Raw genomic sequence first — 19898 nt, forward strand, 5'->3', positions numbered from 1 at the left:
GATGATCACCTGGTTGTTAAGTTCTTAAGATGAATGCCTTCAATCTGTAAATCTTTGCACAGTGAGATTTATTTAACTGCTGTTTTACATGCTATTTTTTAACATAGTTCAGCAATTTCTATTCTGAAACCTACGTGAATGCCAATTCAGTCCTGATGACTTGTTGCTTTCTGAAATGTCTATCAAAGTAAAAAAAAAATCTTGTTACAAACCTTTACCCAGCATCACATCAGACACAATAATGTTTCTACTTGACAAAAAACAAAACTAAATGGCTGAGCTGTGGCTATTTTTCCAATGTTTTGTGCTGTAAAGATAGATACAAAAAGAATCCACTTAGCTCTCGGCAGTTTGCTGTGAATCTTGGTTAAGAGCTGTCTGTGTTTAAATAAAACATCTTCTCTGGGATTAGCCTGGCCCTCATCACTTGCTTTGGTTAAGTGAAATCCAATGAAAGAGGAACCCAGCAGAGAGTTCATTGCCCAGCACCAGGTATCTGGGATACAGTTAATTCTTCATGGTGATGGAAAACTAAATGTTACTAATGATCCATGGAAGTTGCAGCAGCTAGGTGAAAGCACTTTCATCTCAAAACCTTTTTCTCTCATTATTATATCTGGAAAACATACTAACTTGAGTTACTAGAAAGTTCACTTGCACACAGGGAAATTTCTTTTTTTTCTTTTTTTTTCTTTTGCCTTTTCTGTCTGCACTAGCAACAAAGAAAATAACAGAGTATTTAAAAGTTAGTTTTTGAGCTACAACTCACCAGCCTGCATGGCCATTCCTGGTAGTCATCTCTTCCAATTTTCAGGAGTGCCATCCAGCATAACCAGGCACTCTGGGTTGCTGTTGTTGAGTGCCTTCAAGTCATTTCAGTGGCCGAGCAGGAATTCAAACCCTGTTCTTCAAAGTTCTGGTCCAATGGTCAAAACACTGCTCCACAATGACTTATATTCTGTAGCTAACAACAAACTGACCAAAATATTAGGTTTATCATAAGGTCACACACCTCCCCAGTATCCATGCTGCTGAATCCTTGAAGCTGCAGTGTAAATTATAAGTAACTTTTCCAAGCTTTAGAAAACATCCCTAGTAGCTGTTGAAATAAACAAGAAGGGATGCTGAATTATCAAGAATATGAAATTATTTGTCCTAGTTTAACAAGCAATAAATCAATAGTTATTCAGATATGCATCCTCCTTAATTTTAAACCAGAATGAAGTTTTAATTTGACTCCCATTGTCTAACATTCCTTAGTTTAGGAAGCATAGTTTAGTGATAGAGCATATCTTTGCATGCAGGAAGTCCTAAATGTAATCCTTGGTACCTCAGAACTGTAAAAATTCCTGCCTGAAACATTATTTACTTATTTATTTATGATATTTTTATCCTTCCTTTCTCAGCCCGAAGGCGACTCAAGGCTGCTTACAGATTGGCAGCCATTTGATGCCATAATTATATAGATATTTATATAGATAACAAGATTCCCAAATAGAAACCAACATTAGCCATGGTCAGCAGCTGCGTAGTGTGCTATGGCTGAAAGAAAGATGGTGGCAGAGCCCATGCTGTTACAGCTATCCAAATGAGTCAAATGAGCCGAACCAGGCGGAGCCCTTTTTTAAAAAACAGATCTATGCACAACCATAATGTATATCAACCTTAAATCACAGCAATTGGAGTGAAAAGTGTGTTGTGACATGGCAATGGCTCAAGTCAACAGAGAGAAATATGCCATATAAAGGAAATAATGTTCCTTTTTATTTTTGGGTGCTGCAGCTTTTCAATGGGGTTGTAAGTCTGATTGTGGTGTTAAGTGTGGAGTGTAGAAGAAAGGGCTATCACTTAATGAAAGCAGCTCCCCACAGCCCTCTCTATACTATTATAAGACCAGGCCAGGAGCCATGCCCTGGGAAGCCATACTTACTGTTCTACCATTCCTCCTGGGTTCAACTGAAATTAATGCTGAGGTTTCAGCTATGTCCACTACAATGACATTGCTGGTCATTGTAGTGGGCATGACTGCATTCTATATCACTGTTTATTCTGGTTCCAGGTAGGTTCTGAGCCCTGATCCAAGGTGCTTTATTGATATAATGTAAGTGGCCAGAGCTTTTTATATAGTGAGAAAAACATCTTCCTTTCCTGTGTTCCTTTCCCCCTTACTGAAACATTTTTCAGCATCCCTGAACAAACATGTATGTCTCCTAGTGGTAGCAGCAGTCTTCTCAGTGTTTTCTTCAGGAAATGCAAGAGTGGCAAATTCTATTTTATGGCTACTCCTCCTGTAATTATTTCAGATTATGGCAAGAGTACTAGTGGTGAATCAGGGTATCAGGTCCAACACTTGGATCGTTCTTGTACAATCCACAGAAGTTGCAGGAGGAGGAGCCACTTTGATCTACTTTCAATGGCAGTCTTCTTCTCTCCAAATTTCACTTGGAACAACACTACTTTCTTAATAAAGAAACTGACAGGTATTGGCTCTAGGTTTGCCTTCGAGCCTCTTAGTACAGCTGAAATAATACCCCATCCCATTCTTAGCTGTCTATGAATACGATAGAGAAATTACAGGTGTTATTTTGGCCCACCATTACATGGGTAGATATTGATAGTTATTTAAATACAATTGTTCAATTCAGTGATGATATTAAGGTTTGAGCATGAAAACAATGTTCATGGAATCGCCACTTTCAATATATGCTAGATGCTATATACCATTTGTGCCAAAAACTCATTGGCTATTTTTTTTTTCTCCCCAACTTTCTAAATCTTCTCAGAGGTTTACGACTCAAGGAAACTTATTTTTAGTGAACAGACTTATTGCTTCCCCACATCAATGTTAACCAGCCACTATAAAGATCTGAAAGACCGGTATCACCATATGCAGTCCTTTAAAAATTAAAAATGGGAAAATAATGTTTTGCATTATTCTGGGTCTTATCACATTCCTTCTTACTCCTACAACTGTGTAAATATGCTTTATAATTGAGCATTTATTATACAGATCAACAAACATTTTGGTGCTTCCAATGTTAGGCCTTTCTGAGTTTATTTGACTGCCTAAGTCCAAAAATGGCACCTGTTACATCCTATCAGCACTAATTTTTGAGATACGGAACATATGGCATATAACATTTGACATCTGATTTCCCATAAGAAATGATAACCATATCAAGATTGCGGTCTCTCCAATACAATTTTCTGAACCAGCACCCAGGAACAGGCCTAAAAATCCAAAATATGTTTTGATTGGGCTGTTTAATTGCTCTGTACTGAATCCAGAGAACTGGGTTTGTGTCCATTTAAGTCCATTCAAAAATTAAAACCAGTTAATCTTAAAGATGCTGCTACATTCTCCTCGTTCCCTCTCCCTCCTTCCTTTGAATTCTGCAAAAGATAAAACACAGCTACTCCTTTGGAAAATTGATTTCTCCAATCTTCTTCTCCCTCAATTAGTATAGATACAGATATATATGTGTATGGTGAAATTGGATAACTAGGACATTCAGATAAGTGAGGTACATATAATTGATCTTCTGCTCTAATTGCTCATCACTTTGGGTTAGCATCAACGAACCAAGGAAGGCATACGCTGCCAAGGGCATTATCACCAAGTAGGCATCACACAACAATAGATGGTCAACCATTTTAAAAACTGTTTGCAAAAAAAGTTAACACATGAGTAGTGAAATCTTGGGAAGGTATTTGATACAAAACTACACTTAAACCTCTAAACAACACAATTCTGTTACTACGTAAAATTGCTCTGAGCTCAGATGGATCAACACTTCCAATGTCCTGCATGTTTCTACCAACAGAATAGAAGTAAGGGAGGGGCAACATCCCCATTAAAAATGATTGGCCTGCATGTACCCTCTTTTTAGAATGTGTACTGAAGTGCTCAGATGTCTGCAGATGGATAGGTTTTTCTATTCTGCCCTTAATCTGACCCCAATCGTCCATGCTTCAACATCAGAGATGAGGATAACAGATCTTGTCATAGGAAAAGGAGGAGGAAATCAGCAATCTCAAATATCAAAGCTCCATCTCCAACTTCAAATGTGCCAACTTGTCCAGTGGCTCTTGGGATGCTGTTCTTGCCATGTTCGGATTTTTTTTTCCTGTCAGGAGCAACTTGAAAAACTGCCATGTTGGATGATTTGAAGCTAACCCAGGCTCTAAAAGCTTGATGGTTCACACTCTACATAAAGTGGATCCTCACAAGACTTGTGAACCAAGTCAATATTGAAGGTTGGTGTTGCTAGGACATGAAATACCATTGTGACCCAAAAAGAAAGAGAACTATTGAAGGGTCACTGCTAATACCAGGAAAGAAATTGGCCCACTTGAAAGGGATTCAGAAACATTTTTGCCTGTTGGAACAAAAGGGACAAAAGAATAATGACTTGAAAAAAGGTATCCATGATTTGTATATCCATGTATCCAAAAAGTATCCATAAAGGGAGGAGAGATGGGCTAATATAAAAATTTAGATTGTGACTTGTTATTGTATTGTGGTAACTGTAAATAGTATGGAAATAATGATGATGATGATGATGATGATGATGATGATGATGGTGACAATGATGTCATAGTTGTTCATAACAAAAAGACATCTATGGCTGGTGGTGAACATCTGCTTGGATTCCCATTGCAAGGCAATGGGGACATCTAGTGGCAATCTCTCTAAATACCTGTGGGTGTTCCCCAAAGGAATCTGGGCACCAGTGTGTTCAGGACTACATCTGTGTTTCCTCCTTAATTTTGACAAAACTCAAGCAATATGCATGCTAGCTATCTGCAAAGTTTGCTTCTTGGTCTGTCTTTCTCTGCCTCTGTCTCTGTCTCAGTCTCTCTCTTTCTCTCTCTCTCTCCATCTTCAATTGATTGCAAAGAGGCTCTTTTGATGATTGTGGGGCAAAGCACTCTGATTAGAAAAGGTTTTCTTTTTATTGAGTCAAAATCAAAACATGATAGTAGAGGTGAGATCCTTTAAATGATGTATGCTAGCAAAGTATTTGAAATGAAGCTTCATATGATATTGTCCTCTTGTTCATATTATCAGGATTTCCTAACACATTTCATGTAAGAAGCAAAGGGGAATAATAAGAATGGTTTCTTCGATGTTTCATTTTTTATTTCTTAGTTTCCTTTTGGTGATAAGTGAACAAAGGTTCATAGGTTAATTTTCTTCCAATAAGTGGAACCTTTGTATGTTTACCTGTTAATAAGCCACATCATTCACACCTAAATAGAAATTCAGAGGATTCTAGCTTGTGAAAGTCACGTCTGGTAGCTTCTGGTGAAACAGTAAAGACTTCCGCCCTTGATCTTTGCTACTATGCTGCTGAGTACGCATGCCCAGTGTGGAACACATCTCACCATGCTAAAACAGTGGATGTAGCTCTTAATGAAACATGCCACACTATCACAGGATGTCTGCATCCTACACCATGGGAGAAATTATACCATTTAGCTGGTATTGCACCACTGACATCCACTGGGAAGTAGCAGCCAATAATGAAAGGTCCAAGGCAGTGCCATCTCTGGCCCACCCCCTGTTTGGATATTGGCCAGCACGCCAATGCCTTAAATCAAGAAATGTTTTCTAAGATCTACAGAGATACTTGTAGGAACACATCAGCAAGTGAGAGTATAAAAGTGGCAGGCTATAACCCAGAACTTCAATCCATGGCTGATATTGGATGAGAAACTTCCCCCTGGGCACACAGAAGAAGTGCCCAGGTTGGCACCATGAGATGCAGAGCCAACCTTTAGAAATGGGGTCCCAAAGCAGAGTCCACAACATGCAAGTGTGGAGAAGAGCAAACCACAGACCACTTACTACAATGCAATCTGAGCCCTATCACATGCACAATGGAGGACCTTCTAATAGCAACACCAGACACACTTAAAATGCCCAGCTACTACTCAAAAGACATTTAGTATAATGCCAGGTTTTTTTAAACTTTGTGTTTTTTAAATACAGTACAACTGTGCCCTCAGTTCACTTCTGATACGATAAAAAAAAATAAGCATGTGAAAAACCCAAAGCTCAGCAAGCTAAATTCCATAGTATTCAGGATGGCTTATTTTCATATGAATGCTCCCAGGATTGCATGCGATTTTTCAGAACTTGGACCCATTTAAGGATAAGGGAGAATTTTGTTAATTTTTTTAAATCTAAATTTTCCAAAAACCACAAACCGAATATGAGAATAAACAAAACTGATAGATTTCTCATTACGTAAGAATGACTAAGATGATTTTTTTTAAAAAAAATCTAGGTTAAAAATATATAGGATTGCTACCTAAGCAAACTAAGCATTTAATCTTGCACCCAGCTGTAGGACTGAATTTAGTGGAACAGACTTCTAGTTTTCTAGATAAGGGGACAAGCTTTTGCCTAATTAAGGACCATAGCAGCAGTTGCAATCCTGAGTAATGTTTTTTTTAGAGTAAGCTGCATTCAGTTTGGTGGGATACATTTCTTGTGCGAAGCATACATAGAATTGCATGAAAATTGGTGCAGAAACAGGGAATATCAAACTTTGCTTGAAAAACAAACATTTGGAGAGGGTCCATCCGTATACCAGTATATAGCTCCATGGGAGCATAGGAAATCAAAGGCATTATTTGATCAATTTGATTCAAGGTTATAGTGTGATCTGTAACAAAACATTGCTGTGCTTTGTTCAATTTTCCAGCCAACCAAGTCCTGTCTGGGGATGTTCTGTGCCAACCTTTCTTTTTAGTTCTTCAATCAACAGACAGAAAGCAGTCTGTTGCCATTCAGCATGGTCTGTCCCAGGGAAGATTTGCCTTGTTTTATTAGTTTATTTTCTTCTCTCTATCTGTCTTTATGTGAAAGGGATGGCAAGAATATTGTTAATTATATGAACTCCAAATGGAAAAGGAGATTCTTGAGAACCGTTGATGAATGCGAAAGTTTGCACTGTGGGAGTTATTGTATGTGGAAAATTCACATGCCTTTTTGTGCAGAAAATAAAATTTTCAGAACCGAAATATAGATAATTCTTAGAATAAATCCAGAACTATGAATTTTGCTTTCAAGGTGTTTCTTATAACAGGGAGGAAAAATGTTACATTATTTGTTCTCATCTATGAGAATGACGTTTACAAAATTCAACATCTCTAGTATGTATGTCAAGAGTATTTTTGCAAGCTTTATTGTGCCTTTCTTGTTTCTCAGTGACATGTTTTGGCTAAAATCCCATCAGGGTTCATCAGCTGACTTTGCTATTAGAATGAGTAATTGAATTGGAGCCATTAGTGCATAGAAAGGTCCAGTTAAGACTTATAGTAAGAGCTTTGATTTTTTTAAAAAGAGGGCAATGAGCTCATTGTACGTGCTTGGTCTGGCAGTGTCAGCCAGCCAGCCAACCAAATCCAACTGCTTTGTTCACTAGGTCCTTGAAGAAATAGTTCAATTAAACACTATGATATAGTCAGACTGTTATACTGTGGACATTTCATGGGAAGAGGTAGCTTACTAGAAAAGATAATGATGTTTGCTAAGGTAGAAAGCAGTAGTAAAAAGGATCACATTACAGATGAATAAGCTAAATCAAGGAAGCCATGGGCTGCTTCAGTAGGACTGTTGATGAAAGCATGACTTTGAAGTCTCTAATTGATGAGGTCACCAAGTTCACTAGGTCCTTGAAGAAATAGTTCAATTAAACACTATGATATAGTCAGAGACTTATCACTGTAGATGAGTGATCTGAAGACACTTCTGCATACTAGTTTTTTTTTACTGTGTTATTCTCTGTATCCTAAAAAAAAAAAAAGACTGTTATATGGTCAGGGGTTTAAATTTTAAATGATTTCAAAAACTTTCTCCTTTATTTTAGATTCTGAAAGTACACTGGGAATCTTGGTTGGAAACAGTTAACATAAAATTTAGCCATAGATATTTGTTGCCATTTTGTCTGTCAATATACAACTTGTTTGTTTATGGTCCTAAGCCAGGGCAGGCAACTGCATGAGGTGCAAGGTCACATTTCCTTTGCAGGTCACAGCCTTCACCATATCAAGTCCAAATACTTCAATTTTCCTCCGTGGAGGCCAAGATAAATAAACTGAGACTGTTATACTGTGGACATTTCATGGGAAGAGGTAGCTTCCTAGAAAAGATAATGATGTTTGCTAAGGTAGAAAGCAGTAGTAAAAAGGATCACATTACAGATGAATAAGCTAAATCAAGGAAGCCATGGGCTGCTTCAGTAGGATTGTTGATGAAAGCATGACTTTGAAGTCTCTAATTGATGAGGTCACCAGGAGATAATGTTGACTTGATAGCAGTGCTTTCAAAATGGTGACTGGAAATGATCTCATGTCACATCTATTCACTATTTTGGCATGAACAACAGAGGAAAGTAGAGGTATTTGGGGAGAATGGGGGTTTATTGGAAGATGTGTGCGCGGGGGAACAATGTTTGTATCTGTTTTCATGTTTTGGGGAAATATCTGTATTGTTTTCAGGCAAAAACTCTCACATATTCTGCTGAAAACAAAAGAAAAATGTTGGTGTGCTTTAAAGCACTAGTGAGATCCTCAGGGGCCACAAAAGTGGAGTCATGGGTCTGCATGCAGGCTGCACTGCCCACCCCCAGTTTAAGCAAAGTAATGAAGTTGTTTGTGGAAAAGCATTTCTAGTTCATCTAGCACGACTCTATAATAACTCACAGTTGAAATTGCTCATTTCAATAGGATTCCCTATTATTCACAATTTTCCTTTTCCTTGATAGTGCAGGAATATATTCCCATATGGATGCAAGGAATGTACTGTATTTGGATTTCTCTGAAAATTCCTCCTAATCTTGTAGATCTCCGATGTGAAGTTGACCTTTTATTTATGGATATCACCACATATTCTATTTTTGTAGTGCTCTCATGTTGTTAAAGAATACAAATTATTGAAATAGTTGGAATCTAGAGCTCCATATAGAGCCTAATCCCAAGAGCTTCATTGGGTTCTTCTTTCTGTAGTATGTGTATTTCTAACAGTTGATGTGTCGTGTTTTCCTCTGTCACTGACAGGTTGTTTATAAGAATAATGACATCCGTCTGGAGCTGTCTCGCTTGGCAAGGATTGGAGACACAAAAATGAAAATCTATGGAGAGGTGAAGTTTACATGTGAGAATGTGGCCACGCTCGACCCCATCAACTTTGAGACACCTGAAGCTTACATTAGTCTCCCCAAATGGAACACTAAGCGGATGGGTTCCATTTCCTTTGACTTCCGTACCACAGAACCCAATGGTCTTATTCTCTTCACTCATGGGAAACCGCAGGAGAGGAAGGATTCTAGAAGTCAGAAGAACACCAAAGTGGACTTCTTTGCAGTGGAACTCTTAGATGGAAATCTCTACCTTCTTCTTGACATGGGTTCTGGAACTGTCAAAGTGAAGGCCACTCAGAGAAAAGCTAATGATGGAGAATGGTATCATGTTGATATTCAGAGAGATGGAAGATCAGGTATGGAGGGGGGATTCATTATCACAGTAGAAACATATTTTCCCTTTATGCAGACACTCAAACACTTTAAAATTCTTGAATCACCAGATGAAAGTAGCTTTGGTAAAAGTAGGAGTGGCTAAAATACAAATAATTGCATTACAATTGATCATTTCATCAACAGAGTGCTTTGGTGTGGTAGGCCACACATTTCCTACCCTGATGTAAAGGAAACAAGGACACAGAGTTGTGTTATATTTCTGATTATATAGAAGTATATAAGAATACCACATTTTTGAATGAGATCTGAAAATAGCAGTTTATTGTTCCCTGAGGAAAAGTGAAATCATTTCATTGAAGTCTATCTTGGCTGATCGAGTTTTGTAACTTGCCCATTATTAGTTGGAAAACATACTTCTGCAGAAGTTCTTTTTACAGATTTACAGCGGGGTTTGATTCTTATTACAGGAATAGAAAGTACAGGCAGTCCCCAGGTTACAAACATTTGACTTACATTTGACTTACAAATGACTCATAGAGACAACAAGAAGTGAGAAATATCTACCCCTAGGAAGATAAATTCACCCCTGAAAGAATTATCACATGGAAAAGATATCTCCAGACACAAATCCTTGCTTTCACAACAAATGAAATTTTTCAAAATCCAATTATCACAGGGACAAAAAGTGAGGTGAAATCTTCTGAACAGGGGCACAGACAGCAAAACAAATACCACAGGGGTGTTCACCCTTCCCTATGCTATTCAAAGCCTATATGTATGTGTGTGTGTGTGTGTGTACGTATGTGTGTGTATATGTATGTGTGTATGTATGTATGTATATATATATATATATATATATATAGAGAGAGAGAGAGAGAGAGAGAGAGAGAGAGTTACATTTAAAAGATGTACCTGTTCTGACTAAATAACAAATTCAACTTAAGAGCAAACCTAAAGAACCTGTCTTGTTTGTAACTTGGGGGCTGCCTGTGCTGTACATAATATTACATTAATCTATCACAAATTTTGTGGTGAGTTCTTGAGGGGTTGGTGAATCAGATGTTTTTATATTGTCAAGAAAATGGTCCTTTAACAAATAATATAGACTCACCCAGTTTACTTGGATTTCCCTTGGGAGAAGAATAAGCCTCCGAGAGTTCCAGTTTTATAAGGAATTTGTGTTTTGATTCATACTCTGCAGATGTTAATATTAGCAGTTTTGTATCACTTGCACCTGTTGCCAGAATTGCAGCATTTTACCAGAATATAAATAAGTAATCAAATAATTGATTTTTGTAAGTTGGCTTAAATGTAATTAACCGGCAAGGATAAATTCAATTAAAAGCATTATTACTTGCATCTCTGTGTGCACATGTGCTATATATTTGTCCTCTGGACAATGATGAATAATATGAGAAATAGAAAAAAAATCATATAGCTCAGTGGGATATAAATCAAAGGCATAACTGTGTTACTCTGTAATATCAGAATGCTAAAGGATCTTGTAACACCTCTGAGATTCACTGAGAAAAAGAAGTTGTGGCATAAGCTTTCAAAGACTAAAGATCATCTACATGCACCACATACCTTTCAGCTGATCCATAGTGCTGTAGTCCAGAACAGTGCTAGGGGTGCCAAACCAGTTCAGTGGTTGATGTGTGTTCATACTGCAAGAATCAACCCAGCCCAGCTGCTGAAGGGAGTCCACATGGCCCATTGGCACCAAACCCAGTTTCACGCCCCTGGATGGCCATTCTTCCTTTCCCCCTTGTGTCTTGGATTAGCAGTGATTACCAGGCATGGAATTGCTGGTGGTTGTTATTCATATAATCTGTTGATGGTGGCTGAAGTTCCAGAGTGATTGAGGGGGGAAAAAGGAGGACCTACCACATCTTTCCCCTCTCTCTTCTCCAATCATTCTGGTGCTTCAGTCAGCAACAGTAGATTTTACAAACAACAGTTACTAGCAGTTTTGTGCCAGCAATCACCACTAATCTGAGGACACAAGGGAGAGGTATGTGCTTGACCTCAGGCTGCCTGAGCTCAGAGAGAACAGGATGGCTACTCAACCGTTTAACCAACCCAACTGTTTACACTACCACAAAGTCTGGGCAAACTCTGGAACTTTGGGAAAGCTCCAAGGCATCCTCCAACTTTAAAATATAGAAGAAGGCTTTATTAAGTGGCCTTTGTGGACTCAGAGCATCATGTTCCCCACCTTATTTTGGCCTATATTGATTGGTTTTATTTTACCTACACATACCCTTCAATTTGGACCTGTCTTTGGTAACAATATTCTGGGCCATCCCTGAGGTTGGCTACACTTCATCCTGCAGTTGTAGAGTCCAGTAGAGCCAAACCTGGTTCAGTCCTGCTGAATTGACCTTACTTGGGTTGTTGATGATGCTTGTGTCAGACCATCATGGAAGGTTCTTTGTTGATGTGTACTACCACACAACACATCTTTTGTAATTGAAGATAAATCATTTGCTTTGTTTTCCAAATTTTCTGACACCAGGCAACCAGATTGTTAATATAGGAATTTCTAGGGCCATGTGTAAAAATAGATTGCTGAAGTTCTTGCATCATTGCAGAGGACTGGGTTAGATGTCCTTCAGAAATCTTCCAGTCTATAAATTTTAATATTCTGGGAATATGCTGTCTAATAAATTTGGTAATAGGCAGCAAAGCTCTCCAGGACAAGCTCCTTTTGTCTAAAGATTCTGTATTAAGGCCTTCAGGAATTAAAAATAGGCACAAACATGATTTGGTTTACTATTAGGGCTCTTGCTTAAAGTTATTTCTCTCTTTCAGGTACCATATCAGTGAACAGCAGACGAACACCATTCACTGCTAGTGGGGAGAGTGAAATCCTGGATCTGGAAGGAGACATGTATCTTGGAGGACTGCCTGAAAACCGGGCAGGACTTGTCCTCCCTACAGAGCTCTGGACAGCCATGTTGAACTATGGCTATGTAGGCTGCATTCGAGACCTCTTCATTGATGGGCGGAGCAAGAACATCCGGCAGCTAGCAGAGCAGCAGAATGCTGCTGGTGTCAAATCTTCCTGCATTCGAGTCAACTCCAAACAATGTGACAGTTATCCCTGTAAGAACAATGCAGTTTGCAAGGATGGTTGGAACCGTTTCATTTGTGACTGCACTGGGACTGGATACTGGGGAAGGACATGTGAGCGGGGTAAGTCCAGAATCCAGACAGATGTTTGGTTAGAGCAAAATGTTGATGCCCTTGTATTGTGTGCAATAGCCCCAATAAATGTTATATTAGAGTCAAGTTAAAAAGGAGGAAAATGGTCAAAACATGCCAGGTTGCTTCTACTAGTAGCTAACAGCATGTACTTGTATTAAAAGTGTTATGATGTTAAGCATCCATGAGGTGGGTATTCAGATTGATCACCATGAGGTGTGCATCAAGGTTGTGCATATAACATGGTTGCTTCAGAACAAATGTATTCATTTGTTTCTCACAATGCTTCCCATGCCTTGTGGGGTATAATTCATAATATATGACGTGAATCACATACTAGACATTTTCATAATGTCATTTGCAGAAATTATAGTGGGCTTGTTGCCAACACCCATGAGAACATTCTTTGCATCTTTTTTATATCCCTGAGTGTCTGGCCTGGAATAATCAAGGTATAATGAATTAGGACTGATTTGCCAAGGGCAAATCTGTAAGAGAAAGGTAGAGCCTTCCTGAATACAATGAATGCCACACTACATTTCTCATCCTCTCTTGTAATGGTTAGCTTAAATAAAGGTATAGGAGATATTTGTGGAACAATTATTGCCAGCGTAGGCAGCCAAGAGACATATTCATTGTTGGCTAAATGAGAAAGAGCATAACAAATATACAACACTTAATCTATATACACTGTTCAAATTCCAGACAGTGCCATTAATTGTCATCTCTGCATGGTCCCTGCTGCCGTGCTCAGAATGAATTGAGGGATATATATATATATATATATATATATATATATAAATACAAAACTCAATTTTGTGGCTGCAGTTACTTCTAGAAAAAAAATAGAACTTTTTTTGTTTTAGATAAATTTCTCAATTTTTGTTAGTACAGGTTGAGTATATCTTATTCAAAATGCCTGAGAAATGCTTGTGATTTTGGATTTAAAAAATTGAAATACTATATTTGCATATACGTGCATAACACGATATTTTAGAAATGGGACAGTCTAAACACAGATGCATTTATATTATGTATACGTTATATGCATAGTAAAAGTAAAGGTTTTCCCCAGTTGTGTTCAACTCTGAGGGGTTGGAGCTCATTGCCATTTCTAAGCTGAAGAGCCGGCGTTGTCCGTAGACACCTCCAAAGTCATGTGGCCAGCATTGCTACAAGGAGCATAGTTACATGCATATGATTACAGTAATATTATACATACAATTTAAATAATTTTGTCCATTGGACTATGACAGTTTGTGTACACTGAATCATCAGAAAGCAAAGGGACACTAGCTCTACCAGCCATGTAGACAATTTTCTATTTTGGAGTATTTGGGATTTTGTAATTTTGGATAAGGGATGTTCAGCCTGTATTAGAGTTCAGTTTTGTATTTACATGAAACGTTCTCATTAGGCTTCAAATACGAACTCTTGGCAATATTTCTTAAGCTAGGACTTTATCATATGACCCAGGCGAAGGTTCCCGGGACGCTTTCAAAGGTAAATGTAATGAGGTTGCTAGTCTCTCCTAACAACAAATACCTTTATAATATAGCTTGACAGCATGAATTAATTAATAGATTAGTGGGTGCCCATAAATGGATCTTATTAGTTTGTTTTTGTCTTATCAACTCTTGTATTATATTTGTAGATATCCTGTCTTTCTGGAACTTACACTTGAAATGAATAATGTATCTACTACATATGTCAAATGATACAATGAAGAACTGATTTCTTTTCTTTTTTCTTTTTGCTGATTTGCTTTACTAAGAGAACTTCCCATGAGATAACAAATATGTATTTCAATTCCCTTTTGCAAATTACTAGAAATAAGCATGGCTCAAAGTAAAAGGTGGGATATAAACAAGGTAACAAGTTGGTAGCATTTACTGGAATATATGCTACTACTTAACAGGCACAAAGGCAAACTTTGAAGTTTTATATATTTTTAGCAGTAGGAGTGGATGCATTACAAGACAGTTATATTATACATTTTATCTAATAAATATGATGCAGTTCCATAATCAGAAGTAAGCTCTATTGAACTCAGTGGGACTTAGACTCTAACTAATGAATATACAATTGCTGTTCAAGAATGGTTTCAGCACTTCATCCTAGCCCTGGCCCTGTAATCTGTTTTTGTACAAGCCCATGCCCAGCCCTCTCTTATTTTGATCTGCCCACTATAGTCCTGGTTCTGGTTATTGAGATTGGCTTTGATTTATTCTAATGATGTCTTGTCTTTATATTTTGCTGTTTTATTTGTGTAATTAGATTGTCATATGTTTATTGTATTTTAATGGTTTTTACTTGTCTTAATTTGCTGTTATTGTGCTTGGTCCTGCTTGTAAGCCACACCAAGTCCCTTCGGGGAGATGGTGGTGGGATATTAATATAAAGTTGTTGTTGTTGTTGTTGTTGTTGTTTGAAAGAGATCTATGCAATCCACTATTCTGTGGCCAAATAAAGACTACTGATTCAATCATTTCTGATTAGTGGCCAAAGTCAGTAGTAGGTGCTCCTATTGATGAGTGGGTGAACACTGTAGGGCCACCAGTTCCCTATTTTTGACACAAGACTCACCAGATGCCAGCTAAAGAAGTGGATAAACAAGGTGTGAAAGTAATTGCCAAACCCATTGCATGCTCCAAGCTACAAGTATTTAGATGAATTTTCCATGTATGCGTGATAGCTTATGGGTTGAACCAAGAGGAAGGGGTACTCAAGTTTGAAATTATGAGAGTAGTCCTACATAGGCACACCCACAACCCCAGTTTAGTCCATGAGCCATCCTTCTCCTGCATTAGAGGTTCTTTTTAACTGTCATAACTAATTAGCCATTGGTATTACTTATGCACCTCTTCATCATTTAATCAAGTTCTCAGTGAGAACTGAGTCTTGGCCTCATGAAGTATCTCATTTTCATGATGCATTTACACGTGTTAATGATTCTGGATGCTTCAGAAGCAGGGCATGGGGCTCTATATCCCAGCAAAGTCATATGCACTATCAAAGAATTCTGGGGGATTTATGTCTCTTTAGCAATGAAGTTGGACATGGGAACTTATGTATGAAAGCAAGTATACCTGTTTATTTGAAGACCGTTATGCCCCTTTTTCTTAAGGGGAAAACACAATTGAGGTTCTAATGTACAAGGAAGAAGACTTTATCAGCACACAAAGTTGTTTTAATTTAGTTAAGGCAGATTGAGAGTGGACGAGATGTAGTACAGGGTGAAATTAGAGGGTTGGTATAAGGACAGATGGGTTTACAGAGGCATTAAAAGTTCTACACGGTTTGAGGGAGTAATTAGCATTTTCTATGTCTTTTGACACCTCATTCCCTAAAGATTCTGACAGCAGCTGCAGCATTAGGTGAACACAGTAGCTGTGCTGGCTGAGCTAATGAGGATGCTTTGCAGATGGAAAGAGCTGCCTTATGGAGATCATGTGCTTTTCTGCTCTGCTGCAAAACCACTGTGTCAGAGTCTGCAGGCTGCTCTGAAAACAAAACCCAAGCAGTGCACAAACCAGGGCATGGAGGATGCATTGTATTTAGATTAGTCAAGTGACATTATGAGTCTGGACTAGAAATGCCAGAGGTTGAAGAAAGTGTAACTCAATTTGGTTAATGTCCAGATTTCTTTTTAAAAACATTCTCCTTCATCCTTTATTTTCAAGGTGGATAATTGTGCAGACCAAAACCTGCATAGAAGAGATATAAAAATCATCCCTGAAGTGCTATGAGGTGAAAGGAATCCATACTTTGCATTGATTGAACTAAGAATGTTTTAGCTTAAGCTTATATATCAGGCAAACACAGAAACACATGTGCATTCACACAAAGACATATACACATCTCTTTACTGACTGTTTTGTATTTTTAAATCTATATTGATTTTAACAATATGTAAGCCATCTCAAGACCCAGTTTTGGGGGAAAGTGGGATGTAAAGGAACATCATCATCATCTCCCATTTTGTATACACCGTACTGACTATCCAGTAGAACTGTGATTAGGGTTGCCAAGTCAGGAGCATCTGGAGAATTTTAGGCCCTGAGATTTCAGGACCAAAACTTGAGAACTGGAGTCTTCTTCTTCAGGTAATGTGACAGAGAGTGAGGTCTGATGATGTCATGATATATGACACATCAATCATAATTGCTGAGTGTGTTATTAAAATAATAAACACCAAATCTAATACAAATAAGAAAATATTTCTTTGATTGGAAATTCAGTTTCCCAAGCTCTAAATCAAATAGATCTACATACATACATATGCTCACATACACATGACTGCTAGTTCATTTTTAAACCACCACCCTCCCAACACACACACACACAAACACACTGCTTCCATATCTGCAATTTCATTTATCCATTTATTTATTTATTGTCTGGTTGATACTAACACGATAAATAAAATAAATAAATTTATCCATGCACAACAATATATATCCTCCTTAGGCATTTTAGCGCCTCCAGCATAGATATATGCTTAGGGCAGAAGTCCTTAATTTCAGTAGAGTTTAAATATTTGAAAGGATGTCACACTGAGGAAAAGGCATGACCAATAGTTACTAACTGCACGAAAAGAGATTCCACCTAAACAGTAGGAAGAACCTCCTGATGGTAAGAGCTGTTTGGCAGTGGATTATGCTGTCTTGGAGTGTAGTGGAGTCTTGCTCTGGAGATTTTTAAGCAGAGGCTGGATGGCTATCTGCCCAGGGTGCTTCGATTGTGTGTTCCTACCAGGTGGGGGTAGACTGGACGGCCCTTGTGGTGTCTTCTAACTCTGGGATTCCATGGACATCCCACACAATTAGTAAAGTGTTGGGGATCATAGTTTTACCCTTTAGCAATGCCTTGTTTGGAAATTAAATGAATGATTTTCCTACCCCCATCACTTGTTTTGTGCCATTCTGCTTACTTCACAAATTATCCATTTGCCTTCCCATCACATGGGACAGCTATTTCTCCTCCACTGTCCCCTCCCCAATTTTGTTTTTGTGAAACAAATAAATAACTTACTGTTCCTTCCTCCATGGTCCCAAAATGGTAATGGCGAAAGAAAGGAATTAATACTGCCCATCTCAGTCCCTCCCTCCAGCATGACACCATCATACTGTTTACAAGTGTACAAGTGGCATTCCCATCATATGTGAAATTTGCCGGGTTTGCCCATCTCAACACAGGGAATTGATAATGAAATCAATCAATTATTTATTTATTTATTTATTTTATTTCTATATCCTCTTCTTAAAATATTTTGTAGAACTCCACATAATTACTCCTCAAACCTCTTATAATAACTCAGCATCCATCTAGATATATTATATTACTATATTTATACCCCGTTCTTCTCATCCTGAAGGGGACTCAGATCTGCTTAAAGATTATGGCAAAATTTATTGCCGCATTATACATACAAATAATAAATATAACATTTCAAATTATAAATCAATCAAAACTTATCAATTTAATAAAACAGATTAAAAACATAGTTTCCCAGGCTCCTTCCCACTCTTAGCCTTTGCAATTGCTATGATTCTTGCTTAGCTGATTTTGTTGAGTTTCTATTAACTGTTGCAGCACTTGTTGATTTAAGTATTCCTCAGTCTTTTTACTCGATATTAGTCTCTCCTTAACACCCTATGCAATTCCTTTGAAATGTTTTTAAGACTGGCCTGTCATTTATCTTTTTTATGTATTGGAGACATCAATTTCTTCTCTATTTCCTTATCTAGTGATTTCCCAGGCTTTTTCACTGATTCAGAATTCTTTAATTTTCATATAATAATATTAAATAATAAAAACTTTATTTATATTCTGCCATCATTTCCCAAAAGGTACTTACAAAGCACTCCAAGTGCAGTATGTAACATAAATTGATACAGGAGTATAAAAAAATGCATAAAATTATTTTAAAAACAATGATCAACACATAACCTAAAATACAACAACATTTAAAACACATACCATCTGTAGTTAAAATTAGCTGTCATCAATTCACAACTAAAGTGCCAGAATGTCAATCTCATATGGGTCCATTTCAGCCCCCTCGAGGCCAAAAGCCTGCTTAAAAATCCATGTTTTTAGGCTGGACCAGAAAAATTCAAGTGTGGGGGCTAACCTACCGTAATGTCTTTTGGGAGAGTATTCCAGAGCTGGGGAGCCACTACAGAGAAGGCCCTCTCTTTCGTCCCCAGCAACCGCACTTGAGACGATGCTAGGACTGAGAGAAGGATCTCGTCTGTCAATCTCAAAGCCCACACCATTCATAGAAAGGGATACAGTCTTGAAGATAGGTTGAACCTAAAGCATAGAGTTTGTCTTTTTCTCACTTTCCTTTATTGTCAGTATAAACTGTGCTTGTACAATCTTTATTTTTTGAAATATTTTTCTGTAGTATTTTTTCACTTCTTTCTTCAGAATAATTTCTGTGAGTTTTTGTTGGTGTTCTATTCACTTCTTCTTTAATATTGAAGATTGTTGAATGAAAAATCATTTCATAACAGCCTTGCTGCATCTCAGACCAATCTAATTTCAACACCATTCTCTATATTCTTTGCAAAGTATTTGAGTCTCTTCTTAGCTTTTTCTAGTATATTATCATTTTACAAAATAGATTCATCTACTCTCTGGTTAAAAGGAGACCACTTTCCCTTCAGATAATCTAGCAGGGTTGTGAAGGCAAAAATCAAAGGATTTTTATAAAGAACTTTTCAAAGTGCCAATAATGATATGTGCTTCTGGGTACAACTTCTTTGCCATTCTCTGTAAATGCCCAAGTTTGCTCCCAAATTAACATTTCAAATAATGAGTTAATCAATGCCAATGATACAAATTAAATGATTTGCTTATTAGTACTGGTGGTGAATGTTAATGGTGGTGATTGTTAATTGTGTTAAGATATACCATGACCTGTCATCAGATCTTGGAACATCAATGTGGTATTAATATGATCACATTAATGTTCCAAGATCTGGTCATGGTATATAGTCACATGATTAATAAGTGGGGCAATTATCCCTTTTAAAGTACTGACCAGATTTACTTCCCATCCTTTATCTTTAAAAAACTTTCTGTTGCAAGTTCACTTTAGGAAAATTATCTGTGTCCTTGTAAAATAAATAATTAAGTAACCAAAATCTGAATTCAAGTGGCAAGGTTCAAGTAACAACATACACTATGTAACAA

At 37.6% G+C, this 19898-nt stretch overlaps 1 protein-coding gene across 47 annotated transcripts in view; it reads left to right on the plus strand.

Moving 5' to 3' along the window:
• NRXN3 (neurexin 3) overlaps window positions 1-19898 on the plus strand; it is a 1474105-nt gene that overhangs the window by 422948 nt on the left and 1031259 nt on the right. For all 47 annotated transcript variants that reach the window (XM_067462930.1, XM_067462932.1, XM_067462927.1 and 44 more), the window contains 2 exons: window positions 9070-9508; window positions 12303-12686. In XM_067462930.1, coding sequence (XP_067319031.1) covers window positions 9070-9508; window positions 12303-12686 — 823 coding nt within the window. The remainder of the gene's footprint in view (window positions 1-9069; window positions 9509-12302; window positions 12687-19898) is intronic.

Source organism: Anolis sagrei, chromosome 1, assembly GCF_037176765.1.
Source record: "Anolis sagrei isolate rAnoSag1 chromosome 1, rAnoSag1.mat, whole genome shotgun sequence".
Classification (NCBI taxonomy): Eukaryota; Metazoa; Chordata; class Lepidosauria; order Squamata; family Dactyloidae; genus Anolis; species Anolis sagrei.